Genomic DNA, 23191 nt, shown 5'->3' on the forward strand with positions numbered 1-23191 from the left:
GGAAAGAGCACTGCAAACAAAGTAGCACCAAACCAAATGGGGTTTCCTGGGCTGCAGTCCCCCTATTTGTACTTTGTACCTGCTCTGACCCTGCTAGTCCTCAGCTGGCCACTTAGACTGACAGGGACAAGCATGGGCCTCAGCAGAGCTCCCGAGCATTGCTTGCAGGAATTATCAGCATGCTTGTCACTCATAAGCCCCATTCTCCAGCCCAAAAGAAATCTAACAGGCACCCCAAGGCTTTGCTTATACTAATCAAGCAGATCTAACCAAAATGTAAGTGGGTTAGATTAAACTGCTTTAAGAGGAAATCACCCGCCCAGTTGTTCAAACTGCCCAGGTAAGTCTTGCCAAATCCCTACATTGTTGTTCATCGTACCTACTCTCAAGCAGCCTTCCTCATTCTTCCAGAGGGGTTGGACTCCAACTCCCACCATCCCCAGCCAGCCAGGAATGATGGGAGTAGCCATCCAACACATCTGGAGGGCACCAGGTGGGGGAAGTCTGCTTGACCCAGTGGAGGCTGGTGGTTCCAATATCAGTGGGGTGGTGAATCCTCTCCAGGTTTCAGTCAGAACCAGTCAGACTGCTAAAGGAGCTATCCAAGGTCCAACCTATGCACAGACTTATTTCTGAATAAAACCAGCTTCCTTGGTCCAGCTAATGTTATGGTGTAAACATGTAATTAACAGCTTTAAGATGACACACTCACTCTCTGCAACTGCCAATTTCCCTTTCACTGTTAGGGATAGGTAGGAGACTTGCTAGGGACTTGCTAGATACGTTGCTAGGTATCTGCGAAGATCCAGCACAGCAGTCAGCTGATGGATGAAAGTCCAACATGGCTGCATTGTGTTTGCAGGATAATTGCTCTTTTCGAACAGCTCTGAATGCCCAGAACTGCTCTTTCCCAGAGCTTGCTGGGCATTCACAACACCTCAGTTAGCATAGTGAGGTTCAACCCAGGGCTGTCCGATTATCCTAATAACGCAAATGGGAGGCCAAAGCTGAGAGACAGTGGCTTGCCGAAGACCACTAAGAGTTCAGCCATGAGATCTGAACCAACACAAGAAGAGCCAGGCATCAGCAAGGAAAGAGCCACAAAACAGAGATCAGAGATTTCAAAGAGAAGAAGGGAAATACCTAGTGTAGTATATGCCAGGAAGCCCCTGGTTCTAATCTCACTGCTGAACTCACCAGATGGTCTTTGGCAAACCCCTGTCTCTCAGCCTCAGTTCCTCATGTGCATTATGGGGATAATCACATAACCCTAGATTGTTGTAAGGTTCACTAAAATAAAATAAACTCTGAATATTGTTAAGTGCTATATAAATGCTTGAAATCTCATCATTATTATTAGCAGCTGCCTTTCACTGTTTCCTTGATATCTCCTCCTTTGTTACAGCTAACACTGTGATAGTTTCATAGAATCTTAAGCTGGAAGATGATCAGAGATCATCTAGTCCAACCCGCTGCTCAGTGCAGGCTCTGTACTGCAGGATGTAGCTATAGCATCCCTGACAGGTGACTATTCAGGCTCTGCTTAAATACCTCTGGTGAAGGATACCACATCCTGAGGCAGTCTATTCCCTTGCTGAACAGCCGAAATCTGCTTCCCTGCAATTTCCACCCATTGGTGCTGGTCCTGCCCTCTGAAGCAAGAGAGAACAACCCTGCTCCATCTTCTGCATGGCAGCCTTTCAGACATTTGGAGGCTGCTTTGTGTCTCCTCTTAATCTTCTCTTCTCCAGGTTACATATACCCAGCTTTTTCAACCATCCCTCCAAGGACCTATTTGCAGGGAAAGTGTACTCCCACCCTCTTACGGCTGGGATAACCACATACAGCTTCACGTCCACATGCCTCTTCATTTTATCTCACATGTGCATATTTATGCATTTACTGATTGCCCACTTACCATCATGGCTGTTGGGGAAGTAGCCTCCTCCTCCTCCTCTCACATATGCCGACTGGCAATTAGGCACTTCTGAAATAAAGAGGGACCTGGAGTTAATACCAGCCTGAATGCCACACACTTCACTTCAGATTCAGATTAGGAACTCAAGAAGATCAGAAGCTGCTTTCTACTGAGCCACACCATTGGTCCATCTAACCCAGTATTGTCAACATTGACTGGCAGCAGCTCTGCAGGGTTTCAAGCAAGAACCTTTCCTAACCCTACCTGGAGATGCTGGGAACTGAACCTGGCACCTTCTGCATCCAAAGCAGTGGCTCTACCAGCGAGCTACAGCCCTTTCCCCTGGGACAGACCTACTGCTGAAGACCCCTGTCCCCAAAGCATTTTGCAGGGTATGACCTCCACCCAGACTGGAAGGAAATGCATTCCTGCTCCTTTACTCTCGAAGGCTGCAATCCACGCAGACTTACTTAGCAGTATGTGCCACGGAGTACGGTGTAGTTTATTTTCAAGTGAGAATATACAGAATTGCACTGCAAGGCTTCCTAAGAACTTGTGGAACATGCCTTCTTCCACTTAAGGGTTATGGAGTGGGCCGGGATGGAACTGCCTCCCATTTTAAATCAAGCAAAACCCCTGCCCAAATTACCATGCATCAGATTCTACACAAGTACTATAACACCAAGAGCAAACGGAAGTCCAGCAAAGACTCCCCCCAGGCTGGATTTAGGTGACCATTTGTGCCACACAGGCGGTTTAAAAATTCACTGAGAATCTAGGCATGTGATCCAGCAGAATCCAGCCAAGTGGTGAAGCAAGTTTTAACCTCAACTCAGCATTACCAATCAGCTGTAGATTCACATCTGAAAAGACTGCGGTTCCAACTGGGGTTGTGGAGAAAAGGTTTCAGCCTCCTCAAGCAGTTGGGATCACTGCTTTACTGCCCGTAATGGTAGCTGGGACCCTGAAGCAGCTGGGATTGCTGCTTTCCCATCACTTCAGTTTCCTCCCTCCCCCAGCAACCCCAAAATAGCCTATTCTCTCTCTCTCTCTCTCTCTCTCTCTCTCTTTCTCTCTCTGTGTGTGTGTGTGTGTGTGTGTGTACACACACATGTGTATGTGCACATATGTATGTTTGCCTGTGCCAGGGCTGGCCCTACCATTAGGCAGGGTGAGGTGGTTGCCTCAGGCGGCAGATGCTGGGAGGCAGCAGCACAGTGTTCAAGGAGAGAGCTGTGTTCCTTGCAGCCTACTCTGTTCCCCTTAAAGTAGTCTGATGCCTTCAGGTTGAGTGGAGGACATTGCCTCATCATTAGTGTGGAAGACAGATTCACCTGCCTGTCCAGAAAGATTTTGTGCGTGGAACGGGAGGGCGTGCCATATTGTCCTTTGGCTCAGGCAGCAAAATGTCTTGGGCTGGGCCTGGTTTGTGTATACACACATCAACACACACACAGCCCTGGTTGACACCGGATGCAGCCCTTGGAGCCAAAAAGGTTGTCCACCCCTGACTGCTACTTAATCCAGCCTTCCCCAACCTGGTGCCCTCCGGATGGGTTGGACTGCAACTGCCAGAATCTCCCAGGCAGCATAGCTCCAACCCATCCAGAAGGCACCAGGTTGGGGAAGGCTGACTTAATTCTTTTAACTGGAGATACTAGAGATTGAACCTGAGGCTTTCTGCAAACAAAGCATATCTCTGCCACCGAGCTACAGCCCTTCCCATAATTTCCTACAAAAACAAAAGGCTCCCGAGAGAGGTTAAACCTCAGAACTATTTTGGCCCATCTCCCGTGTGCTCAGGTTCTGTACCTACTGGGATTAGGCATTAAGAGACAAAATGAATCAGCAACTAAACAGGAGATGTCCTGAATTGTTGGACAATAATACCATCCCTTGAAAAGCAGGTACAACATACTGTTCCTAGAAGTTGTAATGCAATCTACCTCACTGCTGCAGCTGTCTCTCCCAAAAGGCGAAAGCCTCCTGCGTCCCTTTCCAACAGCATGTGGAAGACACACTTATGAATCCACAGGATTGGTTAGGAAAAGGGTATTCAAACCACACACTGAAGCACGACCTCAAAGTCAAGCTTCGTATTTTGCATTCCCTCCGTCAATACATGAGAAGCAGGGAAAGAAGAGAAAAATTCCTTTAACTTTAGATCTCCTCCCATCTGTTCCACCCCTGCCTCTGAGAGGTCGTGGTATTTTTAGGCCTAAGGCGATTTGCAGTTATGCAGTGGGCTGAACATCAACAGCAGCTGCACAATCTAACAAGTGATCGGGCATCCTGCCCCCCCCCCCGCATGTCCCAAGGTGAGTGTCCAGCAGCAATCCAAAGTCAGCTGCAGGTTCAAGATGCCCAATGGAGTACAGAAGGTGGGAAGGGGATGTGCTTTTGCACACGAGTGGGCAAATCTGCCTCCCCGTTCCCTCCACCCCCCTCACCCCAGTAATGCTTTTCAGATTATGGAGGCTTAGATTCTGCTACATCTGTTGAATGCCTGATTTTTAAATTTATTTGTTTAAGCCAGAGAGAGATAATCTAACTGTCTAAGTAGGTTAAAGACTGCCACAAAAGGCAGCTGCTCCCCCTCTCCCTGCACCAGAATGTGCAGAAGCAGCACGAACCACCGTTGTAAAGGTACAGTAGATGTGTGAGGGTGGGGCGAAGCCTCCAAGAGGATTTCAATGGACAGAGCCAGGAGCAGCAGGTTGACTGGCTATAATAAGTAGAGGAGGACAGTGGGTATATCATCCACCTCGCTTCCTGGCAAGAAGCAGAGAGGAACAGCTGCCACAATACTCGCTCAGCCTGAGTGGAACCATCTGAAATGGTCTTCAAACTCTAAAGATACAAATACACACACCCAGTCTCCATGCAGCAGATATTGAGCCATCCCTCATAACTACACAAAGAGCACCGAAGGTTCGCTGGTATCTGCGTTGTTGCTGGGAGGCACAAGTAAGGCTGTGCTTGTGAACAGTTGGGCATTCCTTCAACTGCGAGGTGATTTGTTCCACACTCCACAGGCTGCATTGAAAATTGGCCTATTGGCCACATTAGCCTCACCCAACTTAGTGCCCTCCACATGTTTTGGACTACAACTCCCATCATACCTGACCACTGGCCATGCTGGCTGGGGCTAATAGGAGTTGTACTCTTGAGGACACCGAATCAGGGAAGGCTGGCCAATACATGGTAAATACCACTGGCATTGAGGCGGCTTTGTGTACCGGATGGCAGGGACCGAGAACAAGCACTCATGTGCATGCAGCCAGGAGGGATTCAAATACAGTGCTCACCTGAATCGATGCAGTAGTCCCTGGGCTCTTGCTTGATTCCCATTGGAGACTGGAATCCATGTGTTGGGGGCCCTGGAATGCCTGGGACCCCATGATCATAGAGTGGGTCATGGTACTCCTGCTTGAATCCCTGAGGAGGATGGGCAGCAGCAGGGACAATAGGCTCCGACATTTGCCTGTGGTAGACAGGACGGTTGTCCCCAGAAAGCCCTGGCTGAGGATATGGATGGCAAGGTTCAGACATCTGTCTCTGAAACCTTGGTGAAAAGAGAGAGAGAGAGAGAGAGAGAGAGAGAGTGTTATCACCACAGACCCCAGATCCACTAAAGCAAGGGTCCCCAACATGGTGCCCACACAGCTCTTCACTCCCTGCCTACTTCCAAAGAAAACTTAAATAAAAAATGGAAAAATGTGAGGGCGCCACGTTCTCCTTCCTGTTCCTGAACCTGCCACTGATCAGCATTTCAGTGGGCAGGAAGAGAGAGCAAGGCAAAGGGACAGAGAGGAGAGAAAGGAGGGAAAGAAGTGGGAGGGAGAGAAATAGCGAGGCTACAGGCTGGGAGTGGAGAGAAACAGCAAGATAAAGGGGTGAGTGGCAGAGAATGAGCAAGCCCAGGGGCTAGGTAGGGAGAGAAAGAAGAAGGCCAGGGAAGGAGAAGGGAGAGAAAGAGTGAGGCTAGAGGCTGGAAGTGGAGGGAGGGAGAGAGAGAGCACAAAGGGGAAAAGTCAGTGTGGACAGAAGAAGATTGGATGGGCCAGGGAACAACTCTTTCCATTTCTTCCTCCCTCCCAGCCTCTACCCTCACTATTTCTCTTCCCCCACACCTCTTGACTAGTCAGCCCCACATGGCAGCCATTATGTGACCAGCTACATCCTCCATGTAAGCCATTTTGTAGTGGTTCCCACAGCCGTTTCTCAAATTCACAAATGTGTCCACACGTCCAAAAAGTTTTGGAGCCCCTGCACTAAAGTCTTCCTCCAGGTTGCACTCCTGTGCAAATGGAGCCATCCTGATAATGGATGCTCAGATCCAGAATCATATCTTCAGTAGCCAGCCCATCCTAGGTATCCAAAATAAAGCTACTTTTAGTACCAATATTCCAATGCATGGTAGCAACATCAGTTTGTTGTGAGTGGAAGGAACAGTGCAGCCTCCAGTTCGAGTATTTGTGGTACATCACCGAATTGAAGACATATAATGCTGCCTGCACACAAGGTGCTAATATCTGGATCATTTTGTGGGGAAACACATGACCTGTTTTGAAACGGAATTCTACAGCAGATGGAGCCTCTGTCCAAAAAAGCATTACTGTAGGACAGCCATGGTGGTGCTCAAGGACTGCAACTGTTGGGCCCAAGCATCAGATTGTGGACTGAATAGGAAAGGGTGTCCCCTCATTGGGCTCTAGGCCAGCCTTCCCCAACTGCGTGCCCTTCGGATGTGTTCAGCTGCAACTCCCATCGTTCACTGGGAATGATGAGAGTTGCAGTCCAACACATCTGGCAGGCACTAGGTTGGGGTAGGTTGTTCTAGGCAAATGCCTGAGAATTAACTCAGGTATAAAAATGAAGTTATACAAGAAGTCTGGAAACATAAGGACTCCTTGCTCCCCCTTCCCAGAACTGATTGCTTAACAACTCTCTTATTACTTCCTCCAACTCTCCCCATTTGATTCTCAGAGAAATATTGGGTGAAGAAAGCTACATTTATATTCACAGACAGCATGCCTGAATGATATAGGCTTTGACGGAAGACACATTCCAGAACTCCGACTGCCCAGCTTTCCATGAACGATGAGAAATTGTCCTAGAAGTGGAAGCAAAATGAATCCCAACACTGCATGAGAAAGAGCTAGGCGTTAACTATCTTCCTTTCCACTGAATTAGACAAGGGCAGTTGGGAAGGATTCAGGAAACACCACCTGAAAAGGACAAGGGAGTCCACCCCACTCTTAATTCTGGAGTGAACTCTCACCCCTGCCTGTGGGATGAGAGAGTTCACCCCTTGTCTCAGGGCCAAACTGGACATCATGATGCTGGTGAGATCCTTGATCAGACATTTTAATTTTCAAGAACAGCGGTGCTGGGGGAAAGGAGGCAGCCAAAATTCAGGCACCGTGGAAGAGCAATGCGGAAAGAAAGCACTGACTTGTCTGCAGCAATGCCGGGGCAGCCCTGTCACGCCAACTAGACCTTGAACTGGGCAAGAGAATGTCCTCGCTGAGCGGGACAAGCAGCTTGCCCTTCTGCTGAAGAACAGGAAGACGACGACTTTGCTGTGGCCAAGTTTCATTCCACTGAAGCAAACGAGTGGTTACATAATTCTGAATCCACTCAGCAATCTGCAAGTGCCAAGTGGCTGCTAATCTGCCTACAAAGCTGAGGATTAAGCCGTTAACTCTCCACGCAGGGGGAAATACGCGTCCTTTCTGAAATGCTGCTGTGCTGTATGGAACACACGGTAGCTCGACGCAGAATGCCCCAGGCATGACAGCAGCAGAGCTGACAGTCAGATCTTACCAGAAGACCTATGGAGCAAGCGCCAGGATTCTGGTTGGAGGCTTTCAGTATCGTGAGGAGAGAGCTCATGGGTAGAAGGGAGAGAGCTAATGAGAAAGAAATGGTTCTTCTTTAAGGACGCGCCCAGATGTTAGCTTAGCTACCTTGGCTCCCAATCAGACATGCAAGTGCCAAGCCCTGGTTGGCCTCCGAAGTGTGTGGGAAATGACTTGAGAGAGGCAGGATTATTTCCCCCGGATAACCGCCACCCCAGTTTTTTCAGAGAAGCCGGCTTGTGGGGACTGCATTGCTACTCAGGCCACTATCAGCTGTTTACACCCAGAGGGTATCAGCATAACTCGGCATGTCTGGATGGTGGGCACCTGAAATAGTTCTCTTGACCCCCACCCCCAAATCAGAGGTGCTTGAACCAGCCCTAAGAGGGATTAACCCAGGGGTTGGCAACCTGGTGCCCTCCAGATGTGTTGGACTACAACTCCCCAGCACAGCCAATGGTCAGAGTGTCTGGGAGTTGTAATTAAAAACATCTGGAGGGCACCAGTTGCCTACCCTTGGATTAAACAAATGACAGGGAAAACCGGCCTTCCCCAACCCGGTGCCCTCCAGATGCGTTGGACTGGAACTCCCATAATTCCTAGGGAATTACAGGAGTTGCAGTCCAACACATCTGGAGGGCACCAGGTTGGGGAAGGCTGGGGAAAAGGGTTGATGTCCCCATATCCCTACTTCTGAAATTGGAGAGGCTGGTAAGCAAGGCACACCCTCTCCCATCCTCCTAGCACCTTGAAAGTGGATTGATAGCAATCAATTCCTTTCCCAAGCATCAAGAGGCACACAGGCTCCATTTGGCTTTGTAACACGATCCTCTGCAGCTGACAGGCCCAGATTACTCTACTTCCGATCTGCGTCCTTCTAACCTTCCAGAATGTAACTCTAGAGCTGTGCTGGTATGGCCTTTGCAGGAAGAGGCACTTCCAGATGGGACCATGCCGAGTGTCCGTAGCAGAGCTTTAAGGTCACTGGGAACTCAGTGCCCGGGGGGGGCGGGGGGTGTTCTAAAAAGCAACTTCAGATGCTGGGGATAGAGAGGCGCTGCTTGTTTTAGGAGATGGGGTGGAGATAGGGTCACAGGGAAAGATGAAAGAGGATCTTTCTGGAGTTAAGCTCATCTTTGGAAGCTTTAACGTTAATTTAATTTATGTGCTTATGGGTTCCTCATTAGTGGAGACTGCATTTGACACAAGATAGATTCAGCCAGTCTTGCATACCGACCTTCAAGTCTCCCCCTCCTGACTGCTTTAAGAACTCTTGTACATTAGTTATCCCCCCAATATAGGCATATCCCTTGTTTATGGGGAAGAGGCACACAGAGGATCCATAGACACAGACTGCATTTGTAAGAATTTCCACCTTGCCAAGTGCTGGTTGCTTCAAACATCAAAGCCCAGCTAGAAGGCTTGGCAACCATGCAGATAATTTAGGAGTCTCTGAAAAGACCACACTATATGAAGCTGGAAAATCTACAGTGTCTAAAAAGGCAGAGTGGTTTTCTCAATCGCAAACAGTGAACCATAAGAGAAGGTATCTTCAGTTCTAATGGTGAAATTCTATTACTCTGGGTGCCTATGGCTGGGCTTCCAGATCCCAACTTGACTAGGAAAAGTCTAACAAAGCTTCTGGACTGGCACTATATAAAGTCGTTGAAAAACACACTGGGCAAGCTTTGGAGAAGTTTGCACTAAGCACACAGGATCACAAATACCAGTTCCCAAAGGAAGAGGATTCTAGTAGAGATGGGAAGGCTGAAATATCAAACAAGCTATAGCAGCCTTCCTCAACTTGGTGCCCTCCAAATGTTTTGGACTTCAACTCCCATAAGCCCCAGCTAGCATGGCTTGATAGTCAGGAATGCTAGGAATTGTAGTCCAAAACAACTGGAGTGCACTAGGTTGGAGAAGGCTGAGCTACAGGGCAAAAGAGGAGGATACAGGCCATGCAATGACAACGATCTCTAGTACAGCTTTCCCCAACCTAGTGCCTTCCAGATGTTTTGGACTATAACTTCCAGTATTCCTGACCTTTTGTCACACTGGCTGGGGCTGATGGGAGTTGAAATCCAAAACATCTGGAATGCACTAGCTTGGGAAAGGCTGCACTAGTTCACAGAATTCTATTAAGCCCTCAAGAAAACCCTGAGCAGGTGGGGACCCATTAACCGCAGGGACTGGCAACTCCCTGTGGTGAAAGTAATGATCAATGTAAAGATCAATATAGGCACAAGGCATGAGAGAAAATTTACAGCTGTCTTGTGGCACAATCAAACCACGGAATGGAGAGCACTGAAAGAACAGCAATACTGGGCAAATATTGTACAGCAGCACCAAGTCTGAGTACCACTGAGAATGTTTTCTGCTACTGTGACCAATATACAAAATGAAACCGAAGTAAAAGCCAAAAGGGAAATATTGGCAGGGAGGAGCAACAGCTGCAAAAGGGAGGGCATATGTCTGATAATAACTATTTTCATTGTTTTGTCTTGGGGATCAATTAATCTCCTAGAAGGGGAAAGGAGATTACAGGATTTTATGAAGAACCCCCCACCCCACCCCAACATACACATTTGGGTTTCAATAACGGGAACAGCCTATGGCCTGGTTTGCACGTAATGCCAACCCAGAGTATTGGTTGAGTATTAGTTGTTGTTGAATCATGGGTTGTCATTATGTGTGAACGCTGCACTAAGGTTTAACTATGGGTTGTTAACCACGAACAACTCGGGAAAAGAACCCATGGTTTGTTGTTGGGTTGTGAACTCAGGGTTGTTCATGGTTAACAACCCATAATTAAACCATAGTGCAGGGTTCACACATAACAACCCACGATTCAACCACAATCCATACTCAGCCAATACTCTGGGTTGACGTTAAGTGCAAAACAGGCCATTGTGAATATTAGCATGATAAATAGGCTCTGAGAAACAAAACAGAAGACTTGAATCTATTTCAATTTTTGTAAGCTGCCCTGGGAATTTTTTTGAAGGGCAGGACAGAACCCTCTAAAATAAATACAATGTCATGTTCCAAGTTGGAAGACAGGCCTAAGTGTTGACTGGTCTGTATTTTGTAAAGCCAAAAGGCTTGGCTTCCTTTAGTTGTATATTACTCTTAAAAAGGAACAAGTCAAGCCATTTTCTCCCAAGATAGTGAGAAACAGAGTGGAACAGCCTAGTCTCCTATATTTAAAGAGGAGGAGGAAGGCAAATGAACGGCCCAATGCTCCCTAGTGTCTAGTATCAAATTGATATGATTCAAAGTGCCAGCAGTTGGGCTCAATGGTCTTATTCCCTTCCAACCCTACTATTCTATGATTCAATTCTTTAAGAAAAACAGCATCTATCCAACATACAGTATTTTCCAATGGTATCCTTTTACCAGTGGAATGGACAAGGTTGGTGGATCAAATTTCCCCTGCAGCCCCTGAAACCTGCTCCAGAAGGCTGGCGTGCCAGGGGTATATGTTCAGGGGGCTGCAGCAGGGAAGAGGGGAAGGGAAACTCCCATTGCACGAGCAGAAGTCCACTGACATAATGTTGGAATTAGCCTTCAATGTCCCTGTGGTGGGAGCAGGGCAAGAAATCAATTCCTTCATATATGCAATCCATCAGAAAGCCACATTCCTTAGATGCCAGGCAAGCAAAGTCAGCTATGAGTTATAGTTCTGAGGAAGTGAACTTTTGTCTCGATTCTACAATAGATACATTTCCCAACTTCAAAGAATCGAAGATGGCATCCCTAAACAGCCTGGGAATACGGGTAGCAAAGTGAAGGCATTCCTGCGACAAGATGAAGATTTTGTCACTCAGAATTTCCTGCCGGTATTCGAAGTGTTGTGTGGAGCCCCGGCATGCCAGGTTCCGCCAAAGTGGAGAGGCTGGCGTTTATATTTGAGCTCCATTGAAATGCAAGGCCTCTCAGCGCATATACAAAATGCACTTACAAAAAACAGGGTGTGTATGTGTGGGGAAAGGTTCTCGTCTTACCTGTGTTCTGTTGGATACTGGTTTTCAGGCATCATCTTTGGCATCTGAATGGGTTGATGAGGTGGGCGAGGTACAGCGAAGGTCTGCTGCCTTGGTTCCTGAAGAGCATGAGGGACAGGTGGAGGCGGAGGTCCCTGCAACGGGCCTGTGGTGGCACCATGGGCAGGCGTCTGCACAGGTGCAGCTGGCAGAGGTGGGGGTGGAAGGGAGGTGCTCTGGAGTGCAGGTGACGCTGGGGTGGCAGGCGGAGTTAATGGCTTGAACCCAGCAGGGGGCTTCCTATCGTAGGCACTGTGCAAAGAGACCACAGAGAGGGGCACAATATAAATTGGCTCCAGCTTGCTGCTCTTGACAGGTCTGGCTTGTTTGCATTTCATGGTTGTCAGGAAGTCACAGTTAAGGTTGTTCACAGCCCCAAGGGAATCTTTGTACTTCAGGCAAGCGACAAACAGGCTGAGTCATAGGGCTCATTTTAAAACAGTTCTCTCACAATTTTCTCAGAGATAATTGTAGCTTCCGATTGTACCGAAGGGGAACAAATGGGCCCTTCCCTCCCCCATCTTTCTAATAATTTCCATGATTTGTGTGTGTGTGTGTGGGGGGGGGCGGTCAGAATGGCGAACAAGCCTGTGACTTAACACATAGCCGTTTCTGCAGGCTGCTTCAAATGTGACTTCCCTCCACACCCTACATGGACATCGGGGGCGGGGAGAATATACACCTGTATATACTCATGTGTGTAAGTCATATCCTAAGGTCATATACAGAGGCTCTTCTCTGAGTGTCCCCTCATACGGAAGCTTGGAGGGTGGCTACCAAACAGAGAGGGCCTTCCCAGTAGTGCCCCCCCCATTATGGAACGCTCTCCCCAAGGAAATTGGCCTGGTGCCAACATAGTTTTCGTTCCATTCTCCTAGGCCTTGTAAACCTTTGCTATTTTAATCCCTGCTATATGTTGGTGGTTTTTAACTGTTTAGTTCTTAGCTGCTTTAATCTCCTCATTTTATCAGACTGCTTTTATACTGTATTTTTATCATGCTAGTTTTGTACGTGCTTTTGTATTTTTATTGTGTTGGTTTTATATTGTAGTGTGTTTTGACAGCTTTGTATTTTATTCTATTTTAAATTTGTACCACACTTAGAGAATCTGTTTTATAGAAATAAATGAAACAAATGCTTATTTCACTGAGATTACATGCAAGTATAGACACAGTTTGTGTCTTCATATGTGATGGTGGACAGGGATGGACACCTTGGCCCTCGCCTCCAATTTGGAGATTTTCTACACGTATAAAAAAAGGTCTTGTGTGAGTCAGCCCAGATAACAACAGTAAAAGCTGAGGGTGTATCTGCTTTACACTTAGGGAGACTTTCACAATCCCATAGAAATGTGACTCCTCTGGGAAGTCACAGGTACCATGCACACCAGCACACGATGCTTCCTGGGTGGATGACCTACCACCAACATATGTAGTTAGCTATATGAAGCATTTAAAGGGGAGAATGTAATCTTAACTGTTATGCCCCCCCAAACCCTCTTCCCACTAGCCAAACCATCTGAGTAGAGCTAATAATTAGGACTGCGCACATGGGCTTGTATTTGGTTTCCAAGAATTTATATATATCAGGTTAACTTCCCACCAGCCTCCTGAGCCCAGTGCCTCCCAGCTGAACATAGAGCTTGAATACTGACTCCAGACCAGCTTCTCGAGGATGCATATATGCCTCCAGGCAGTGGCTCTCCCAGGGAAGTAACTCAACTTGGGGGGACTTGGCAAAGAGCTATTTCATTTTGCCTTACAAAAAGGCCTGAGCCACTCACTGGCTTGCACATTCCTTACGCCTATTAAATCGGGGTGGGAAATCTCTTTCAGCCCAAGGGCTAAATTCAATTTCAGAAAAGCTCTCAGGGGCCGTATTCCAGTGGTGGGCGGGGTAAAAGGTAACGGGGATGGGGCCAAAATATGTCCCACCCCACCGCCACATATAGCTTCAAGCTCTTACTGCGAGTTGCTAAGCCTTAGGAGAGGCATGTCAACCTTTCAGAATGTGGAAAAAAACCTGCACAAAAGCTGGGAAACCTCCAAATGATTGGTGGTCGGGGGGAAGGGGGTGTGGCCATTTGGGGAACCCCAGAGGGCCAGATTGGGACCTAAAAAGGGCTGGATTTGGCCCCTGGGCCTGAGGTTCTCCAACCCTGCATTAAATAAATAACTAAATTTAAGACACAATCCTATACATGTTTAGACCGAAACAAGCCCTACAACTTCCGGCTGGCTGAGGGATGCTTGAAGTTGTAGGACTTTTTTCTGTCTAAACATGCAAATGATTACGCCCTTAGAAAAACTGAGGTTACTATCCCTTCAGTTCTCTGTGCAGACACGGAATATTGCTGAGGTGCTATATAGCCAAAGCATTATCAATAAAAATATGTTCTTGATACATCCACTTCCCTTATCTACCCTCTGCATCAGCTCACAACCAGGTGGTTCTTAAAAGTTTTTATTATCACAATTGTGGGAAGTAGGAACTGCAGTAAATGGGATTGCTTTGGCCACCCAACTGTGCCCAACTCAGTTTTCACCCCCCACCCCCGATCCAGAGGCACCTTAGCTGTGCAGTGGAAGCCCATCCAACCTACCAATAGTTGTAGAGGCACTTTTCTCCATAAGTAGCACAGAGCACCTGTTCATGGCTACAGGTAGACAACTCAGAAGAAGGGCTGTGGAGCTCCCTCTTGATCTTAGCTGGAGGTGGCGCATGAAGTACCACTAGATTAAAAAAATAAGGGGGCAGGGAGAAAAAAACCAAACAAATGTGTCATAAATCAGTCACATAACTTAGCACTTACTTAGACTCCTGTAGAGAGTAACCATCACATATGCAGGCAACCAGATGTGACTTGCTGCCCCAGAGCTAGTGTTGCGCTTGCAGTTGTCATAGCATTGCATGGTGATGACCACATATGGACAGTTCCATCATTCTTTCTCCGTGCCTTAAGGAGTTACTGGTTCTTAGAGGGGAGCACATTTAAGCTTGTATAACAGCCTTCCACAACTTGGCACCCTCCAGAGGTGCTGGTCTAGAACTCCCATCACCCCCAGCCAGCATGGCCAATCTGGGTTGGGGAAAGCTCTTCTAGAACAATGCATCAGCACTGTGGTGCCTCTGAGAATGGCATTGTGCCACTCCCAGCCTTGGTTACAATAGGCATTGGGTAGCAGCTGCAGGGAGAGGTTAACTACGGGCAGCAGCAATATTAGGGGTGGGGGAGAAAGGAGGCTACAAATGAGAAAGGGGATCAGTAACTCGCCCAAAGCAGTAATTTGCAAGACTGTTATGAATTCTCATTCTCACGGCCTGACCTACCCACATTCTGATCCATTCCAAACCTAGCATGAAGGGAGCCAAATAATAAGTGCTCAGGATAAACAGATTGTACACACTAGGGAATTTAGAATATGATGAGATATGGTTTGGTACCACAATCATAGAGAGATCTCTACATCTCGGACAACAGATCCATGGATTTCAAACATCCTATGCCCTTCCGACATCAATCCTGCAGGGCAGGATGTTGCAGGGCATTCTGGGGCATGTTGGAGGGCACACCCTTGGATAAGAGGCAAACTGGATGCCTCTAGAATTGATCTCAACACTTGGCTGCAGCTGCCTATTGCAGGGGAAGATCAGTAATGGCAGAGAAGGGTTCTATAGGGTACAGTATGGTGGGGGGAGGGGGACACGACGACCTGTAGTTGAAATATTGAACTATGACCCACACTTAAAGAAAAGGAAAGGATTCTATATCAATGAATTCCGGTACTCATACATCACACTGTCTTTTGCTCACATCGATTTTCAGGATCACTCAGTGCAATACACTCAGTGCATTTTACACCTTACTTTAGGCCACTGTAATGAAGAGAAATGCCATCAAAAATGTCAAGGGACCTGACTAGTTTGGACAAATACCTGTCCTCAACTGCCATTGAGAGAAATAAGAGAACTAGGCTTGTAGTAAATGGATCATTCAATCTTGCTATCCTGGCATTCCGATATCCCTTTGAGAAGGATGTATCCTCCCCAGCGCTACAATAATATCCAAGCAAGACTTGGCAATAGAAGTCCTCTTCTGAGGATACAAGTGCTGCAGCTATGCCAATGCTGGGTGATAAATTACAATGTAGGGAATGACCTTGTTAGAAAAAACACCTTGTCTCAACAAGAGTCACGACAACTTTCAGCTTAACTGGTTCTAAAAATACACAATGCTGAATCCAACAAATGCCTGCATTTGGTCAGTGGCTAAGTTGGTCTTCTCATCCTGATCCTTTAGAAAAAATTATTAAGTAGTACATTCTAGAGCATGCAGATTGCCATGTGGACATTCTATCCATATTTTATATTATTACACAAGACTGCACAAACTCATGCCAAAGTTCCATGAGTGTAGTTTCTGCACAGGAAGCTTTTAATCTACAGATACCAAAAACGCACTGCAACCTCTACTAGGATGGCTATTTGATATGTTTAAGTTAGCATTGTGTGGAATGTAAAAATGTAAAATTTTGGGAAATTTTGAAGCCATGGGAAAAAAACCTGTTTTTTTCCATGGGGATGGGCCACAGAAATTTGGGGGGAAATGGAAAAATAAGCAATTTTTTTTTAAGCACTCTTTAAAGACCTAATGTCAATTTGTTGCTTTAAGATGGCCTTCCCCAACCTGATGCCCTCCAGATATTTTGGACTTGAGCTCCCATCAGCCTCAGGCAGCATGGCCAATGGTCAGGAATGCTGGGCACTGTAGTCCAAAACATCTGGAGGGCACCAGATTGGGGAGGGCTGCTTTAGGAACATAAAGGAGCCTTTCTGTTCCTAAAGTTATTTTATGTATAACTTAGTTTTCTCATAACATTGTTATTATATTTTAAAACTTTAAAAAGTAAAGTCAGTTAGTAAATTTGTAATTATTGTCTGAATAGGTTAGAACTACATTAAACGACTGCTACATCATCAGAAATGCAGGACTCAACAGAACAAAATCCTAACTGTCAAGAATGCACATTTACCATCAAGAATGCACAATGTTGGGAAACTCACACGCTGGGAAACTGAGCATAAATATCTACCAGTAAAATATACTTTAGATCAATAATTTTAATAAGGAATGAATGAAAAAACTATGCCTGGTATCTTACAGAGGATAAAAATACATTTTCCCCCATGGCTTTATTTCCAGACATTTTACATTTTTATAGTTTTACTATAAAAGTGTTCTTATTACATAGTTTTTAGAAATCATTTGGGGGGGCAGAGTAAAAGCTAGGTAACAATATTTAGAAGCTTTGTCTTAAATTCTAAAAGAAAATATTTCATAATCCAAAGCTGTTCCATTTTTCCATTTTTTTTTTTGGAAAAGAGCAAAAATGGTCCTTGGAAAAGAAACAGGGAAACCCCGTTTTTCCCCAAATCTTTCCATTTTTTCCCTAGGCCTTCACATCTCTAGCGGAATGCCCTAGTTTCAGCAATATCTTGAGCCTTCAACAACACTTCTGTCATCATCCAGCTCATTTGGCTAATGGCAGGAGTGCGCTCCTCCCCACAAAGGATAGTACTACCAAACTGACAAGATCCTTACAGAAGAGATATAGACTCTCACATTGGCTTGGAACTTTAAGCCTTTCTTATGGTTATGTTAATAACACATTATTTTTTATTTATACTAAACATATCCATTGTCCTGTTGGCAACTTGTTCATTCTTCCTGATCATTTGTGGCATGGCGTGCTCTCATCTGGGCAGTATGTGATCATCTGTTAGGGTTGCTTGGGCATATAGGGTCTTATTTCAATGCAGAGTTTTGGTTTAGGTGGCCTTTATGACTCCTCCAGGCCAAGCTCTTTAAGGGCAGGTTCACACAGTATTTCTCTCCCCGCTGCCCCGCCGTCACTCTTGCAATGACCATCCCTAGGTACATACACCCATGAGGAAAAATAGCATGTGGATTGCAGATCATGGACAGGGCCACAAACTCTTTCTGCAACAGCTCTTTTTGAAGCCACTTTGGTTGCAGAAATTTAAGTTAGCTTTTTGAACTGCTGGTTTATACGTTATGACATTAACCAACATCAGTCATGCATCCAAGGATGTTCGAGACTGCATGTTCAAAGTACCACTGTGTGACCCGGCCGTTAAGATTCTAAATCAAAGATTTATTACAATCGTAGATCAGCATAGAGAAGAACAGCATTTTGTGCTTCAAGGTTTTCTTTTGTTCAAGCTTTGCTAGCTACAGCACAAGACAACACAGAACAGAAGCACAAAGCTAGCCCAGTTGTATCAATGTTAAGACCTCCTCCATCTTTACTCCTGGTCCATTTTTATGAAGGATTCTCAGTGGCTGTCAGTAACTGCTATGACAGTCCCAAGATCTGTCTGGACATGCAGTATGCACTTTCCCATGACTGCCCATCATTTGGTGATTTCCTGAGTTTTGCACATTTCCCCCCACCTGCCCCCCATTCTAAAAGGTTGTGATACCTCTCCTAAGGCTTAGTTACTAGGAGTAAGAGCTTTACGCTAAAATATAGCAGGTATTTTTGATATTTTGGCCCTATCCCTTTGCCATTAGCCACACCCCATTTTGCCACTGGCCCCGTCCATCACTGCAGCATGGCCCCCCAAAGCCTTTCAGAAATCGAATTTGGCCCTTGAGCTAAAAGAGGTTCAACACCCTGGATCTACCGGCAGATTTCAGTCAAGGGACTTTCCCAGCCCTGCCTGGAGACGCTGGGGGTTAAATCTGGGACCTTCTCCATGCAAAACTTGTGTTCTACCTCTAAGCTATGGCCCTTCTCCTAGGCTTTGTGTGGGCATCCAGACAAAAGGTGGACCAATTTAGTTTTCAAGTGGAACTGGAACAGACTGGATAGCTGATCAGGGGAATGCTACACTGCCCTACCTCTGCTAGCCAAAAATCCTCCAAGGAAGAATGGAAGGAGTGTGGAAGTCAGCAAGCACTGGGTCCTGTTCTCAGTCTGCAACCATCAAAGACAGCACATTCCAACTTGCATCTATTCTGCAACTTTTAATTTGGATGCAGCTTTCAGATTAGGGCCGGAAAGAGCCAGGAATATTTAAGACTATATGAGATCATGGGAGCCATTCACTGGATACAAGCCTTCTTCAATGCTGAATTAGACACAGACATGGAGTGAAGGTTGTCACTGGCTCTGATGCTGCAGCCTGGAGTTCTTCTACTATATATAATTTTTAAACCAGCTAATATATGTTTAACCTAATTAATTTCTAAAAGGAGACGTTCTAGGGAAAGGCAAGTGCGTCATAGTTCTGTACCTAATAGTGACTGAACAGAACAGCTTGGCTTAGTCGGAAGTGGAGTATTATCTCTACCAAGGCTAAGCACACCGCCATTACATCAGAAGATGATCGCCTAGGTCCAGCAGCTTCCAGCCATTACCACCAATTAGCACATTTCTTGCAGTCTATGTGCATTCAAGGATCTCTAGCGCTTCTTTGTACAGGAGGACAGAGTAGGAGATCCAAGATCACCTCTGGGAAGCAGTTACTCTTTAGGGTCAAAGTGATGCCCAGGTTTTATTTGCGGGAAGAGGCTACAGCTACCCTTTATCAGCTCAAGAAAGCCAGCACAAAACATGTTTAACCAGGCCCCACTTTAAAAAAAAGAAAAAAGTTGCATCGCAGCTGGATTTCTCTCTCTATTTGTATTTTGGCTCCCTTTTGGCATCTCAAGTGTTAATGTTTCTCCCCCCCCCCCAAACTGCCCTCTGTCCTGTTCCACCCCCACATCCCCCACCTTCTATTAGGCATGGCCTTGCTGAACAGCAAACAGCAGGAAACTCACTTTGGAGGTGTTCCAGCTGTCAGTCACAAGCATGTTTCTTTCCAACAGTCTCTGTGTTGTTTGAAAGATTGTTTTTCTGCCAGCAGCACAATAGGGCTTAGTTATTCATTGAAGAAAGGGGGGGGGGGAGTCTGCAAGCAGGCACCGCCCTCCATTCAGAACCAATTTGGAATACTCCATCCATTCACAAAAAATAGAACAAGCCTCTATCCCTGCAGCTGAGCGCTACCAATCAGGGGAAGGGAAATGACACTTAAGATCATAACAGAGACCAGCTGTCCTGCACAGAGGAGCTTGTGCTGTGGGCAACGTTTATGTAAGGAATTCAAACACTGCAGGAATGGCCTGCATAGTGAGGAGGGAGTCGGCCTCGCTACAGAGTTCACTGCAAACCCAAATGATTGTGCAACCCCACTTGTGCTGAGGTCCGGAAATGCCCTTTGGCAGAATGGGGCGAGGGAGGGGGAGAATAAAAATGATTTTAAAAATTGACTTCTTTTCTCCGAAACTATGGTGGCCTGCCAGTGGACAGAAGATGTATTTTTCACACTCACGACATCCGTGACCCAGATCCAGTCTACCATAAAGCACACCATAAAGCACACCTCTCTCGTACATCCTCCTCTCACCTTTGGAGCAGCCTTCTCTAAGCCGGTGGCCCCCAACCAGCATGACAAAATGCTGGTGGGATATGATGGGAGTTGTAGTCCAACACAACTGGAGGGTGTCAGGTTTGGGTGGGGGGCACCACTTTTCAGCCTGCTACTGGATCCCTGCGCCAAACACCTATCTGGGAGGTGATAGTGATAAGTCTGAAGAACAGGGCCCTTTTGGTTTATTTAAGTCCCACCTTTCCAGTTCAAGGCAGATAAACCAAAGAGAAAGAGAACTCACCCTCCACCAACTCCCTCCTTGCAGAGGCTCATAGATATTTGCCCTTATAAATGTTTTAGGAGGCCAGCCAAGACTTGCCTGGACAGACTGACTTTTGATGCCCCCCCCCCCATATTTTGGCTTGGGAAAAGACTCCCCCCTCCCCTGGTTTGTAAAGTGTCTGTCTCATGTATGAAAGTCATGGGCTTAAAAAAAAACAGGGGAAGGGACAGGGTTGGAGGGGGTCCGTATCCCTGGAAGGAAGCTGATTGGAAAACAGGTGCCACCCTTGCTCCAAAGGACTCTTTAAGCTGGTGGGAGGGGGAGCAGACTTCAGGCTTATGGGATCTATTTTGGTTTTTTACTTCCAACCAGAGCCAGACACAAAATGGTGGTTGAGGGGGCGGAGTCAATTTTCTATAATCAATTATGAAACGTATGCAGGAATATACCAGAGATTAGAGATTTTAACACACCACTCTAAAACTGGCCAGCAGAGTAAAGACATGGTCAAAAGCAACAAATTAGTAACCCTATTTTACAGATGGGGAACACTGAAGATGAGAGAGAAACAATTAGAACCAGGCCAGCTTTGGCAGATTTTACTTGCGCCCATTAAAGTATTACGAAGCAGAAACTCTTGGGAGATGTACTGCAAGTCACCCAGAGATCCCAATCTACCTTCTAACCACCCCTGCTTTCAGTGGTGAAAAAAGATAGCCTTGTTGCAGTTCAAAGGACTGCAGGGTAAATTGGTGGCACATCCAGATACAGATCCACATACTGGCACTGCATTGCTTTCAATGGAGTTCTCTTCTTCCCCATCTGCAGCAAGATGCACATTTGGCCACTCATCCAAGTGTGCGTTCCACTGAGCAATGCAGGGCAGACAGACAGCACCCATGTTTAGATGGGCATCAGATGTAGGTCTGCAGACCCTGATCCAGCAACTAATATGCACACACTGGGCTGCTCCTCAGCAAAACAAATTAAACCACACACACGTGAGACCTTTAATAATGAAACTCACTGTGTAACTTAGCTTTCCTCACTTGCCCTCCAGTCAGGTTGGACTACAACCCCAGTCATCCCCAGCCAGCAGAGCCATGCTGGCCTAGGGGCTGATGGGAGTTGCAGTCCAACACATCTGGAGGGCACCAGGTCGAAGAAGGCTGGAGCAAGTGAAGAATATTGTTTTCTTTCTTACCCACCCCTAGTAACAATTAACACTTAACCCATTACTGGCAATAGCAATCTCTGGTGCCCTGCCAGGCAACAAGAGTACCAAAAAGCACAATGGTGCTTTCTTTGGGTACTGACTAAGGAATGTACACCTATGCCAGCACCCAGGGGAAGAGCCCAGTGCCTCAAAGGTGTGTGTGTGTGCGAGAGAGAGAGAGAGAGAGAAAGTGTACTTTCTAATATCCTCACTATAATTAGAACCTGAAGAAGCCAGTCATCAGTACAACTACAGGATGTGTCTCGACATGCCGAGGCAGGGAGGAAGTCAGGAATGTGGCACTACTTGGACGGGAGGCATCAAGGACTTTGTTGCCTGGTGTACCTGTGCTGTGCACTGGCAGTGAAGTGAGGCAATCATGCTGAAATAGCACTAAGAAATTGGCCAGGTCCTTGCTTGCACAGAGCTTTGAGCCAGTGTAACTATGCCTCCTCCTCAGACGCTATGACAGAGATGCATAACACAGCCCTTTGACAGGGGGTTATCCTGGTACAGTTTGCACCACTAAGACGGGTAGAGATACAAGCTACAAGCGGGTAAAAGATGTTTCAGACACAGACATACCATGCCTAGGTAGCTGCCCCAATTAAAGATTAGCCACTATCCCTCATTATTTTCCTAGCTCTACCTATGCAAATAGAATGAGCCAGGATATACAAGCAGCAGAATCACGTGGTGCAGCTAGGCTGTATCAGACTGCCTTGGTTGGATCACATGTTTGAATGCTTCTCTCCTCTCATTCCCAATCTCTCCCTACAGGAAGAAAGTTAGTGCATCAAGGAGAGGCTGGCCTAGATTTCCTTCCTTTGGCATGCTTCCTTTTTAGATGCTGGGATTTTTGGGTGGTGGTCATGGTGCCAATTCCCCACCTACAGTCTCAAGTGGAACAGTCCAACAAGAGCTGCACCATGCGAATCTCCTGATTGAGGCCTGTACTGAAATAGGCATTTTTCACCACAATCTTTTCAGAGGGAACTCACATTGATAGGCTTGAAAAGCAGAACTTGAGTTGAAGAATTGCTTATGGTCCAAATGAAGCAAATTACACAATTTGGATGAAAACAGAAAGGCAAACATTAGTGACAAACATGTCTTATCAGGGGATGTTGCTCTAAGCAAGCCTTCCCCAAGCTGGGTACCTCCAGATGTTTTAGGCTACAACTCCCATTAGCCCCAGCCAGCAGGGCCACTGGCCAGGGATGAAAGGAGTTGGTCTGCAAAACATCTGGCAGGACCCAGTTTGGGAAAGGATGCACTAAGTTCTTTGCTCCGCTGTGCTCCCCTATCCCCATACTATGTTTAGAGGGAGAATGCCTGTTTAAGATTCCAGAAGAGGGGTGTCCCTGGGCATCCTTGCAAGATACCAACTACCTGCACATTTATTTACCTTCTGAAGAAGCAGCA

At 46.5% G+C, this 23191-nt stretch overlaps 1 protein-coding gene across 1 annotated transcript in view; it reads right to left on the bottom strand.

The window, feature by feature from the left end:
* Positions 1 to 23191, bottom strand: part of ETV5 (ETS variant transcription factor 5) — a 43654-nt gene that overhangs the window by 12621 nt on the left and 7842 nt on the right. Inside the window, exons 6-9 of the mRNA XM_084846887.1 lie at positions 14428 to 14557; positions 11787 to 12077; positions 5227 to 5483; positions 1919 to 1987 (exon numbers count right to left, since the gene is read on the bottom strand). Of these exons, the coding sequence (XP_084703013.1) occupies positions 1919 to 1987; positions 5227 to 5483; positions 11787 to 12077; positions 14428 to 14557 (747 nt within the window). The remainder of the gene's footprint in view (positions 1 to 1918; positions 1988 to 5226; positions 5484 to 11786; positions 12078 to 14427; positions 14558 to 23191) is intronic.

Source organism: Heloderma suspectum, chromosome 3 (assembly GCF_057233095.1).
Source record: "Heloderma suspectum isolate Gila_16-S chromosome 3, 16-S_ref, whole genome shotgun sequence".
Lineage (NCBI taxonomy): Eukaryota > Metazoa > Chordata > Lepidosauria > Squamata > Helodermatidae > Heloderma > Heloderma suspectum.